The sequence below is a fragment of the Centropristis striata genome, chromosome 9, assembly GCF_030273125.1.
Source record: "Centropristis striata isolate RG_2023a ecotype Rhode Island chromosome 9, C.striata_1.0, whole genome shotgun sequence".
In the NCBI taxonomy this organism is placed as follows: domain Eukaryota; kingdom Metazoa; phylum Chordata; class Actinopteri; order Perciformes; family Serranidae; genus Centropristis; species Centropristis striata.
The window spans coordinates 17,532,212-17,545,113 of record NC_081525.1 but is presented as its reverse complement, the minus strand read 5'-3'; the positions used below and the strand labels follow the sequence as shown (position 1 = coordinate 17,545,113).

The 12,902-nt window shown below is 39.8% G+C and overlaps 1 protein-coding gene across 1 annotated transcript in view; it reads left to right on the top strand.

Moving 5' to 3' along the window:
• herc2 (HECT and RLD domain containing E3 ubiquitin protein ligase 2) overlaps positions 1-12,902 on the top strand; it is a 70,328-nt gene that overhangs the window by 10,028 nt on the left and 47,398 nt on the right. The window contains exons 7-22 of the mRNA XM_059340641.1: positions 2,435-2,576; positions 2,663-2,767; positions 2,857-3,028; positions 4,709-4,882; positions 5,248-5,436; positions 6,753-6,904; positions 7,336-7,493; positions 7,596-7,709; positions 8,714-8,965; positions 9,899-10,092; positions 10,181-10,381; positions 10,933-11,161; positions 11,272-11,396; positions 12,130-12,308; positions 12,404-12,588; positions 12,684-12,839. Coding sequence (XP_059196624.1) covers positions 2,435-2,576; positions 2,663-2,767; positions 2,857-3,028; positions 4,709-4,882; positions 5,248-5,436; positions 6,753-6,904; positions 7,336-7,493; positions 7,596-7,709; positions 8,714-8,965; positions 9,899-10,092; positions 10,181-10,381; positions 10,933-11,161; positions 11,272-11,396; positions 12,130-12,308; positions 12,404-12,588; positions 12,684-12,839 — 2,727 coding nt within the window. The remainder of the gene's footprint in view (positions 1-2,434; positions 2,577-2,662; positions 2,768-2,856; positions 3,029-4,708; positions 4,883-5,247; positions 5,437-6,752; positions 6,905-7,335; positions 7,494-7,595; positions 7,710-8,713; positions 8,966-9,898; positions 10,093-10,180; positions 10,382-10,932; positions 11,162-11,271; positions 11,397-12,129; positions 12,309-12,403; positions 12,589-12,683; positions 12,840-12,902) is intronic.

The window sequence follows — 12,902 nt, the reverse complement described above, 5'->3', positions numbered from 1 at the left end:
TTCTCAATGCTATGTTTTTAGCATTAGCTTGTGATGTCAGCAAGAGGAAGGCCTGCAGGGGATTATGTTGATGGAGTCAGAGAGATTCGTTTGTTATATTCCTGCTGCTTTGGGATAAGAGTGTATCTAACATGAACCTTCAGCGCTTCATGCATTAATAGAACCACTAAAATAGAAAAGTCCATGCCCATTTCAGGCAGATGAATTATGTATGCAAGGGGAGGGGATGTACAAACACATTTAAATATAATGCATTACAATACAACACCACCACAGATTATTGCCTAAAAAGAGAATTCAGTTGAATTTGATAGTATAAGTTGCTGTGTTTGTTTAAAAGTCCGTCATTGTTAGCTTTGCAAGAAGAGATGCTGTTTTAGTTACGTGTACTGATGCGAGGTGGAGAGCTGCCTGTCCACAGGGACTGGGTGGGAACAAAGAGACGGCCTCTTCTCTGTGTTGCTCATGTTACAGGAAGGCTACAGACACACACTCACACTCACAAACAGACAGTTAAGCCTCTCATCCTCAGTCTAGCTATATTCCTGGAATACACTGTCAGAACAGTGCATGTGTAACAGCATTCTCTTTCACCCACCACCTGCTCAATGAACACATGTACAAATCCTGGATAGTATTTGCAGGTCCTTCAGCGGCCAGGATAAGGAACATTTAGTCTGATTGGTTACTAGTTGCTTGAAGGTTATTGTCTGTAATGTTTGCATGTTGAGACCATAATCATCATCAAAATCTCAGAGCCACTAAGTGATGCATAAATAGTTTTTTTTCTTTTTAGCAGAATGCTGATGAATAAGGAAGTCTGTTTTGGACCAGATTTGAGTAAATCTTTGCATCATTATGTGCTTATGTGCATTGATTGCATTTTAGATTTAGGAAGGAAATTGAGTATATTGTGAACTAAAAGACTGTAAATCCTCCTTATGCCTCCATGCTGGGCTTTGCAAATTGTACATTTTTATATTTTTGGATACCAGGGGCCGGACATGCACCCATATCTGTCAAGTGCAACTGAGAATTTTCATTAGTTGCACCAGTGTGCCTGACATTTAAGAAGTCTGTCCCCATGTGTGAAGCCATGCCCTCTACTACTCCTCAAGCAACATAACAACCATAAAACATAGCAGATTTTTTTTTTGTCATGAAAAATGCTGCGGTGCTTGTTACACCTGTCCCTGACCCTAAAGACTAAGGCTAGACCCTGCGAAAAGTTAGTGTGTGTTTGTATGAGACACTGAACATTTAATGACCCAAGACAACTGAGTGTCTACTTTGAGCACAACCACTGTCCCTCTCTCTGTCGCTTGAACAAACACTCTCTGTGCACACATTGCCCTACTGTTATGCTAACGTAATATGTAAACATGTAAATTTTACTTAAACATTTCACGCTGTAGTCCTGGGAGCATTAAAGCAATGGCATTTTACAAGTTGTTGTGAAATAAAGTGATGGATGGCCTTCTGTCCTGACATCTTTGCCAGAAATGGCCTCATCTGACTCAAAAAAACATCTATCTGCACCTTTGTTCTTGTTTACAATTACTTATAGAATGTGTTAAGTAGGGATGGGAATAATTAATCGATTAATGGTTGTTAAGAATTTGCTCGATCATGGGGAATTTTTAATCAATCTATGTATTGCTTAATTTTTAATTGGATCTATGACTGCGCATCAGTACTCACTGAACTGAAATATGGCCGAGCGTTGAGTTCTGCGGCCGTACGTCAATAAGCCAATGAACTGAGAATTAAGTTGGATAAAGCTGCAGTCTGCAGACTGAAAGTTGCTATAACAATTATAAAACATACAGAAATACAAGAGTATTAATCTGAACACAACTAGCTTACTGTATCACACCTTGCTCGCATGAATTATTAGGTGTAATTTGATCCAAAACTTATTTAAACACAAAACACTATGCAAGATTACTGTGACCTCATGCCTCTTCGGGAGCTAAAACGGTGAACTCCTTGACATTCTCTTTACAGTTTAATCCCACTTGATTTAGTTTAACGATCGACAGGAAGTTTCTTTTTGTCCTTTCAAAGTAAAAGTGTTCGTTATCAAAACAGGCTTTTGCAGTACTGTGTATATATATATATATATATATACATATATATATACATTTTTCTTTTTTTGCCCATGTATGTATGTTTTTATACATACTGGAGTATATATAAAAACATAGCAATTAATTGATCGTTAACGTTATAGATGCTCGAGTTTCTCGGCGCTCGGCAGGTTTCTTCCAAACTCCCATCCCTAGTGTTAAGAAATTACTAATATGTATGGAAACTGACAATTGAACGCTTTAAATGTATTCTTAGCACACCTGTAATTTTGGGTGCACCTAAATTATATGCTGTCTAAAAATGATATGCTTTATATAAAACGGAAGAGGTTTGTGTCTTACAGGAGATGACGCAGGTCTTTGCAGTGAGCTTCTCCAGGAGTCTCTGGATGCTCTGCGTGCTCTACCAGAGGCGACACTGTTTGATGAAGGAACTGTGTCACCAGTGTGGCTTGAAGTTGTTGAGAGGGCCACTAAGTTCCTGAGGTTTGTTATTTACTGATCATTGGCTATTGTAATACATGTTGGATAGTATTTTTCCAATTCTCATGCATTTGTTTGTTTGGGTTCAGTGAGGTACATGGAAGTGCCAGCACCAAAGGCAACATTCCTCTTCAGGACCAGCATTTGGCACTGGCCATCCTGCTGGAGCTGGCTGTACAGAGGGGCACTCTGAGGTAACCAGACGCCGCTATACCCGCTGATATCCTACGCTGGTATCCTTCTGCAACTGAAATGCTACCTTTTTGTCATTGTGTCTTTCCAGTCAGTTGTTGTCTTCTGTTCTGCTGCTGCTGCGCCTGTGGGAAAGCGGAACCAGAGAGATGGACAACGAGCGCTCCACCCAGGGAACCAGCGCTCCTCTGCTGCCCCTCCTGCAGCGCTTTCAGAACATACACAGCAGCAAGGAGGAGCCCAATCCTGAAGAGGAAGCTGAGGTAAAAAACAAATTCTACTCCTGAAGAGGCACCTGTGGCCGAAAAGTCAAAAAATTAGTAATTAGTAAATTAGTTAGTCTGTTAGCTCTTGAAGAATTAGACAGCCTGATGGCTGTGGAGCGAAGGATTTTTTTGAATCTCTCCATCCTGCAACGGAGAGAGGAGCTGTCCACTGCTGTTCTTTTGGTGCATAAAGGTGTTGTGTAGCGGATGATTCTCCAGTGTGTCCAACCTGGCTCCAATCACAGAGCCAGCTCTGATCTGAGCTTCCTTAAGTAAAAGAGGCGGCTCTGCCCCTTTTTTGTAGAGAGCGTCTGTGTTTAGGGACCAGTCCAACTTATTATCCAGGTATACACCTAGATACTTATAACCTGGCACCACCTCAATGTCCACCCTGCTGGTATTCACTGGCTGAGGAGGGGGCTTTAACCTGTGGAAGGGGAAGTCCTTTTGCTTAAGAAGTTTCCTAACTGAGTAAAATGACCCAGGAGTATTAAAGTGACAGCCATGATACGAGCTGGTTGAATTCTCTAAATGCCAAGAAAATGCACTTCAATGCTTCCCTTCTTATCTCCTTTAGCATGGGTTACATTGAACCGTCCTTTAGCAAAAGAAAGGAGATAATGCGGTCCCACGTGAAACATGCCTCTTGACTCTTCATGTAAACAAACGATCCACATTTGAAACCTGTCTTCCATGAATTTAATATTTTACGTGATTTAATAAATGGCATTCATATTGATAAAGATAAGTGGGCAGCCAAAAAACATTTTGCTTCACTTAAACCTTTTTTTTTAATTTCAGTTCCGACCTTTGTAATGAGTTCATAATTTTCATCGGGTTTATATCGCCTACATGAAACTACATGGTGAGGACAAACGGGGCAAAATATCTAAAATGCTCTTTTAGGATCCTCTGCTTACTTACAAACCACCCAGAACTCTCAGATCATCAGGGGCTGGTCTGCTCTGTCTTCCCAGAGTCAGTACTAAACATGGAGAGGCAGCATTCAGTTTTTATGCACCACATATCTGGAACAAATTCCCAGAAAACTGCAGGTCTGCTGCAACTCTCAACTCTTTTAAATCAAGACTGAAGACTTTTCTGTTTGCCACTGCCTTTCAGTAATATTGCACTGTTAATTCTATTCCTTTGATAATTAAAAAAAATATTTTATTAGCTTTTAAAATTTTATATTTTAATTTCATTTTATGTCTCTTTCAAATGCTTTTAAATCAAGACTGAAGACTTTTATATTTTTTCATAAATATTTCATCTGCTCGTTTTCAGTCTTAAAACTTTATATTTGAATGTATATGTCTCTTTCTAATGCTTTTAATGTTTTATGTAATGCACTTTGAATTACCCTGTTTTTGAAAGGTGCTATACAAATAAACTTGCCTTTCTTAGTAGTCAAGCTTTTTTAATTTTAGATATTCAACTGCAGCCTGTGTGTCTGACTAGCAGTACAATTAGACACTAATTGATTATGAGAAGTGGAACAATTTTTTTTTTCCATCACTTGAAAAAAGTGTAATGACAGTACAAAGAAAGTCCTCAAACAAAATGTAATCAAAAGAAGGTTTGTTGCCTCGTGTGTTGCCTTCAAGTGCCCCAGTTCTATTCCTGGTAAAGAATCAAGCTAATGAGTACTTTGTGGTTGATTGTTGTGTTTTTCAGATCCTCACAGCCCAAATGAGTCCAAATGAGAGCTTCCTGCGCTACCTGACCTTGCCGCAGGATGATGACCTGGCTATTGACCTTCGGCAAACAGCTGTGGTGATCATGGCTCATCTGGACCGCTTGGCTTCACCCTGCAGCCCTCCACACTGCAACTCCCCCACATCACATAAGGTGACAACTCTTTTCTTTTCTTTTTTTTTTTAAGGCAATGATGCTATTCCTTCCCTCAGTTATTGCTTGGTTTCTGTGCCTGTTTCATCTTCTTTGTGCCAAATATATCCTAGATGTGCACATGAATTACTGTACTATACAATTTTCTGGGACAAAAAGCTTGGCTAAACATGGTCATGAATGAATCATCCGACTTGATGCAAGTGCAAATCCTTGAACCACAATTAATCAAATGTGAAAGGTTGACATACTTTTTATACAGTCTTTTTTTTATGGTCGTGTGTTTTTGATAAAAGACAAATATATGCGAAAATGGCAAACAATCAAGTGACTTTGTCTGGTTGTCTAACTTTTTTATGTTCCAGGGTACCTTGCAGGAGGTGGATGCCTGGGGCCTGTTGGGCTGGAAGCCTTATGCCAATGTTAATGGGCCCATTCCTTGTAAAGCTCTGTCAAGCCTTGGAGTGTCACAAATTGTTTGTTCAGAAAAGGGCTTTCTCATCCTGTCTAGCACTGGTGCTGTTTACACCCAAAACTACAAGAGCACAACCCTGGTCAGTTCTCTTTCACATTTACTTTCTGTGTATGAATGTACCCTCTAATGCAGTGGTTCTCAACCTTTTTGAGTCGCGACCCCCAATTTAACATGCATGTTGTCCGTGACCCCCGCTCATTGAACACAATCTCACACGCACAGTTCAGATCACCCAAAAAAGAAACAAAATGACCAAAAAAAGGAAACAAAATGACCAAAAAAGACACAAATTGACCACAACATGATGAAAAAAAAGACATAAAATGACCTAAAAAGACACAAAGTGAACAAAAAAAGACACAAAATGATCAAAAAAAGACACAAAATGAACAAAAAAAGACACAAAATGAACAAAAAAAGACACAAATTGACTACAACATGATCAAAAAAAGACAGAAAATGACAAAAAAAAGACACAAAATGACCAAAAAAAGACATTAAGTGACCAAAAAGACTAAAACACATTAACACACACTGACTTCCAAAATTATTTGGCGATCCCCAGAAATCATCTTGCGACCCCAACTGGGGTCCCGACCCCAAGGTTGAGAATAGCTGCTCTAATTAACTAGTTTAGCATTCACACCAAATCAGGTGTTGCGTTGAAAACACCAATCTTCTCATTCATTTGGATGAGGATAGTGCCTTTAGGCTGTAGAGGTTGGAACCACAGGGGATGCCGGAAAAACTGGAATTACCGCCTCACCGCTGTGTGTCTCCGCCAACCACCCAAGTTGCAGTTTACATCCCTGTATGTCCAAACTCTTACGTAGCCATGATGATAGACAATGCTGCAAATATGGATATTGCTGCAGTATCTGACAAAAATGCCTGCCCTTCTGTTCCTGAGTTATAGTGTTGAATGATTGGCAGAAAAGGTTTTCTTGCAGAATAATATGATCAAGGCATTTCTGAGATTGCGTTGCAGAGAATTACAGTGGTGCTGCAGCGAAAGTTGAAACATAATTAATTTTGGGAGAAATGTAATCCAACTTCACTGTGGAGGCCAGTCACATAACCAGCAAGCATAGTTAGCGAAAGGCTTAGCAGAAATTATGGCATTGGCAAAACACAGTGGAGTGTAATGGTATGTTCTACGTGTGGTCACTAAAACCTGTTTTAAACCCACATTTTTGTGTTTGGCATACTATTAGCATTGCTAACTTGTACAACTCCGTCACACAAATGGGCCATTTAAGGGACACTTCTACAACCCTGCACTAATCTCTGCAATGTCTGATGCGGTGTGAATGCAGTCTCATAAAAAAGAAGGTAGCTGATCCTTTCATCCGTGTGTCTGCTGCAGATTAAGTCTCTTGAGTTATTTTGTTGCAGGCTCCTATGCTGATTCGTGGTCTGAGCTCCAGAAAGATTGTGAAGCTCGCAGCTCATCCTGACGGGCAGCACTACTTGGCCCTGTCATCCAATGGAGAGGTGTTCTCATGGGGCTGTGGGGATGGAGGCCGTCTTGGACATGGAGACACCACGTAAGAATCTAGAGAAAACCCTCGCTGATGTTTCATTTCCATAAGGGTTACCCCATTTCTTCATTTCCACCACGTCATCCAATATAAATTATGAAGCAATGTAGAAATCCTCCAGATGAAAGGAGTTGCAAGCATAACAATAAAGCTGTAGATTTTTTTTTTTTTAAACTAAATAATTGATCAAACAGATGCTTGAATTATCACATTATATCCAATCTAGGACATGTTTATTTATGTTTCATGCTACTAAATTAAAGACAAGTTTCCACAGCTTCCACTGAAAACATCCAACACTAAAATGTTCTTTATAAAAAGCTTAAACAATGCTTGCAGCCTAAATGATTAATTCTAGTTTTATTCAAAATATTCTTGAAAAGCTTGTTGTGTCTGGCAGATGTGAGTGCTACATATCTATTTTCACTTTATTTCAGGTATCTAGAAGACGCTACAATGATTGCAGCTTTTAATGGGAAACAGGCAGGAAAGCATGTGGTACACATTGCTTGTGGGAGCACATACAGCGCAGCAATAACTGCTGATGGCGAACTCTATACATGGGGCAGAGGGAACTACGGTCGACTGGGGCACGGTAAGCTCCATCTGCATTCAGCCACTGCACTCAGCCTTAGTGTGAATAATATCTTTGCTTGTTTTATCACTGAAACGGAGTTGTCTTATGGCTGTTTTTTAGGCTCCAGTGAGGACCAGACCACACCCATGCTTGTGACAGCTCTGAAGGGTCTAAAGGTGATGGACGTGGCATGTGGAAGTGGTGATGCACAAACACTTGCTGTGACAGAGAATGGTATGTTCATTTCGGCTGCAATCGGACTGCTTTACAGCAGCACATAATACAGCACTGTTTGGTCCAACAGGTCACTTTACTGGTTTATTTGCACTATATCTGTTTACATCCGACCACATTAGGTCTATATTAGGCCTTCTGTATTTTTTCCTATATTATATATGACATATACCACTTACACTATACTGTGTATATCTCTGCATATATTTAAATATATTCATTCATTGATGTTGATGTTCATACTACCACTACATGCAACAACTTATTTAACCTATTTAACATGCTGAAATATATTTTCTCTAATGTGAAATATTTGTAAAATGAAAAGTCCTTTCAGGAAAACACACAAACAAATATATATTAATGATGAATGCCAAATAGCAGAAATGTACAGTCATGGAAGTCTTTTCTTCAGTTTATTCTTAATTTTAATGCCTGGTACAACTAAAGGTTTGTCCATTTGTTTGGACAAATATAAAGATAACAACAAAAATAGCTCATGAGAATTTAATTTAAGAGCTGATATCTCGCCATTCTCCATGGTTTTCTTGATGATGAGTTTGGTTATTATCAAGTAAACCATGGAAAATGGCTAGATATCAGCTCTTAAATTAAACTTTCATGAGCTGTTTTTGTTATTATATTTGTCCAAACAAATGTACCTTTAGTTGTACCAGGCATTAAAATGAACAAGACATTAGAGAAAACAAGGGTGGTCTAATATAAATACTATAATAATAATTTTTTTCCATGACTGTATGTATAGAATGTGTATAAAATGTATGTGCATGTCTTATTTTTTATATTCTTATTCTGTTTTTTATATCTATGTGTCTATATCTTGAGCTGCTGTGACAACTAAATTTCCCCACTGCAGGATGAATAAATCATATCATATCTCATCTCTTGTAATAAGAGTCTTTGTAGTTTGACTTCTGATCATAGAGTCCATCAGCATCACCTGAAGTGAAGTATTTTTATTCACCATCTGTGTGTTTCCACAGGTCAGGTGTGGTCTTGGGGGGATGGAGACTATGGCAAACTGGGCCGAGGAGGCAGTGATGGCTGCAAGACACCCAAACTTGTGGAAAAACTGCAGGACCTAGACATTGTGAAGGTGTGCTGTGGCAGCCAGTTCTCAGTGGCCCTCACCAAAGATGGCCAAGTGTACACCTGGGGAAAGGGAGACAATCAACGCCTCGGACATGGCACTGATGAGCATGTTCGCTACCCAAAGTTACTTGACACTCTACAGGGTGAGTTGACTATTATAAAGACAGAAAAGTGGCCAGGTGCTGTGAACTGTGTCTTCTACAGGTGCATCTAATTAAATTAGAATATGATGGAAAAGTCAATTTCCAGTAGTTCAAGTCAAGTATTGAGTGCATATAGATGGACATACTTTTCAGAGGCCAACATTTCCATATTAAACATCCTTTTTAAAATTGGTCTTTTGTAATATTCAAATGTTTTAAGCCATAATCATTATAATTAGTAGAAATTAATTCAATTAAGACGTGAAATGTTTCATACTGTGTGTAATTGATCTATATAATGTGTTATTTCCACTTTTTGAGTTGAATTATTGACATTAATAAACTTTTCTATGATATTTTAATTATATATATAATTTATTGAGATGCACCTATACATAAAAACATGAAGTTTTATTTTTACTGCTGTTCATTGTAATGTTAGCAGGGCCCTTATTGAGGGCTGTTACTTAAAATTATTAAATCGATATTTTTTTCGCTTACGCTAATGATTATGTTTTCAAATGGTAAATAAATTCTTTGATTAACTTACTCAAAAAAACAACCATAATTTCTACCATTAAGCTTTCCATTTTTCATTCAAATAATGTAATATTGTAATACAATATTGTTTTATGTATTCCAAAATGGATGGGATGCTGTGTAAAATGTAAACAAACAGAATGGATCAAATGTTATATTTATAAAAAATCAATTAAATTAAGTGAAGCAAATAATTGTGTATTGTTGCATTAACATTTGAGGTAACGTCCCAACTTTTTTTTGAATCAGGGTTGTAATGATACAATACAATTGAGAAATTGTAATTGGTGTGCCACGGTTGTGTAAGGCATCTAAAAAATGCATTTTAAATAATTCACTGATGCTCGGTTCGAGCGGCAGCTCACTGTCTATGTCTGTTATGTTTGCCTTTAGGACAGAAAGTTGTGGATGTTGCTGTGGGATCCACACACTGCCTCGCCCTTACTGAAGAAGGAGAGGTGCACAGCTGGGGCAGCAATGATAAGCTACAACACTTTGATACACTATTTTCTAACAAGAAGCAGCCTAAGGCTCTCCCAGGGCTCAACTCCAAACACATAGTGGGAATCTCCTGTGGCCCAGGACAGGTGATGCATAACTGTCATTGATGATTTCATTATATGCTTAAAATTATAGAGCTGAAACATAATACACTTAGTTTTTGTGTGTTTTCAGAGCTTCTCCTGGTCCTCGTGCTCTGAGTGGACTGTTGGGCAGCGTGTGCCCTTTGTGGTGGACGTTTGTCCCATGACCTTTGAGCAGCTGGACCTGCTCCTGAGACAGGTCAGCGAGGGGATGGACGGCAGCTCGGACTGGCCTCCCCCACAGGAGAAGGAGTGCATGGTCGTTGCTACTCTCAACCTGCTCAGGCTCCAGGTGAGGAACAATAAAGTGTCTCCACATGGTCTTTCATGTCGACTTTATCACACAGTGGCCCTCATTTATCAAACGAAGGTAGAAAACAGCGTATATATTTCTATGAGCGTATATATTTCGTTTTACGACAGGATTCATGTGTGATTCATCAAACGTTTGTATCTCTCCAATCACAGCGTAAATGTGGCGGCTCAAAACAAGCCTCATTTAAATATCACGCCGTAATATATTCTCCATTCAGTTGCCTCGCCCCGAGAGTTCACGTCACCTAAGGACGCAATACGGCCAAAAAGAGGATTTTTTTTCCTTTCCAACTCAAATTTGCGTACACGAGCTGACACCAGACGTGAGATCTGATCGTACCCTCCTCTCACGTCCAAATTGAAAGTGCCGAGCTTTGCGTAGAAATGATCGTACGCCCACTTCATGCTCACTTTTTGTTGTACGCTTTTTGATGAATGAGGGCCAGTGTATCTTAATAATTTCTATTGCAACAGCAGACTTACTAGAATGCTGATCATAACCAACATATCTCTAAACCCCCTCCTCAGCTCCATGCAGCCATCAGTAACCAGGTGGATCCGGAGGAGCTGGGACTGGGGCTGGGCAGTGTGCTGCTTAACAACCTAAAACAAACCGTAGTAGTACTGGCTAGCAACGCCGGAGTGCTCAATACTGTGCAAGCAGCTGCCCAAGCAGTTCTCCAAAGTGGCTGGTCAGTACTGCTGCCCACTGCTGAGGAGAGGGCGAGGGCATTGTCCTCACTTCTCCCTAATGCTGGTGAGTGCAAATCAGAACATCTGCTAACACTGATTAAACACAAAAATGGGCACGTAGCAGTCCATTAACTGTTTATTTTTAGGTTTTAATTTTTATTTTTTTCTCCCCAGCATCTGGAAATGAGATGAGTGTGAGTCCTGGGCGTCGATTCATGATCGACCTGTTGGTCAGCAGCTTAATGGCTGATGGAGGGTTGGAATCAGCTCTGAATGCAGCCATCACTGCAGAGATACAGGTCAGTGCCTTTAATGCATGAGTCACCACTCACATAAGATTCATGGCATCAGTGTTTCCAAGTATGAAGAACAATAATGTTATACTTGAAGTGTCACAGGTTTCACAGATTGCCTCCTGCTCAGTGTTTACAATTTCACTGAGTGGATGACATCATGTTGCCCACAGTAAGCTGGACTTTGTGAGATCACGAAGCCACGCGAGAATCAAAAGATCACACAATCAACAGTATTGCCAATACTCCAGTGGATAGATTTAAAAAGTCACACTTTATACAGTCATGGAAAAAATTATTAGACCATTGTTTTTTTGGAATTTCTTGTTCATTGTAATGCCTTGTACAACTGGTACATGTTGTTCATTGTAATGCCTGGTACAACTGGTACATTTGTTTGGACAAATATAATGATAACAACAATAATAGTTCATAAGAGTTTAATTAAAGAGCTGATATCAAGCCATTTTTCATGGTTTTCTTGATCATAACCAAAATTATTCTCAACAAAACAATGGAATATTTTTTTACATGACTGTATATCAATTGGACCTTGCTTATGCTAAACTTCATGACTGATTGAATTTGATGTCTTCTTAACAATTTTTAGACTCTCTGTACTTTTGGAATCCTTCAAGTAATCCAGAATAATAGACATCTCCTGCATGCACATTCATGAACCACAGAAATATCCCCCTGTCTGAATACAGGAATAACTTTGTAATTGTTTTCATGATAGGACATTGAAGCCAAGAAGGAGGCTCAGAAAGAGAAGGAGATTGATGAGCAAGAGGCCAATGCTTCCACCATGCACCGCTGTCGCGCCATGCTGGACAAAGACCTCATCAACACAGGCATCTACGAGTCAGCGGGGAAGCAAAGCCTGCCTCTGGTGCAGCTTGTCCAGCAGCTGTTGAGGTACCTGCTCACGCCTGAATCATGCTTCATCTAATCTACCATACAGATAAACCCCTTACTGTCTGCAAGCAGATTCACACGTTTGATCTCTGCAGGAACATCGCCTCCCAGACCATCGCAAGGCTGAAGGATGTTGCCCGACGTATCTCCAACTATTTAGAGGCGGAGCATGTCAGCAAAGAACGCTCTGCGTCTCTCGACCTGCTGCTGCGCTTCCAGAGGCTGCTGGTTAGCAAGCTCTACCTGGGTGTCAACAGGATGGAGAAAGTCAATGGTTACAGTAAGTCTTTTTCCCTCTAATCAGCCAGATGACAGTAACCAGCTGTCAAGTTTGAAAATTAGCTCTACAAGTATTTGATTTTGTTGTTTTCGCAGATCCTGAGCTTTTGGGTGTTGGTTCCCTGTTAAAAAAGTACATCGCCCTGCTGTGTACTCACATCGGAGACATCCTCCCGGTGGCAACAAGTATCGCCTCTACTGGTTGTCGCCACTTTGCTGAAGTCTCTCGTGTTATTGAAGGAGATCTAACTGGTAATTCCTCACTCATAAGGTCTGCATGCAATTCATGATGCCCTCTAAGAAACTTGTGGGACA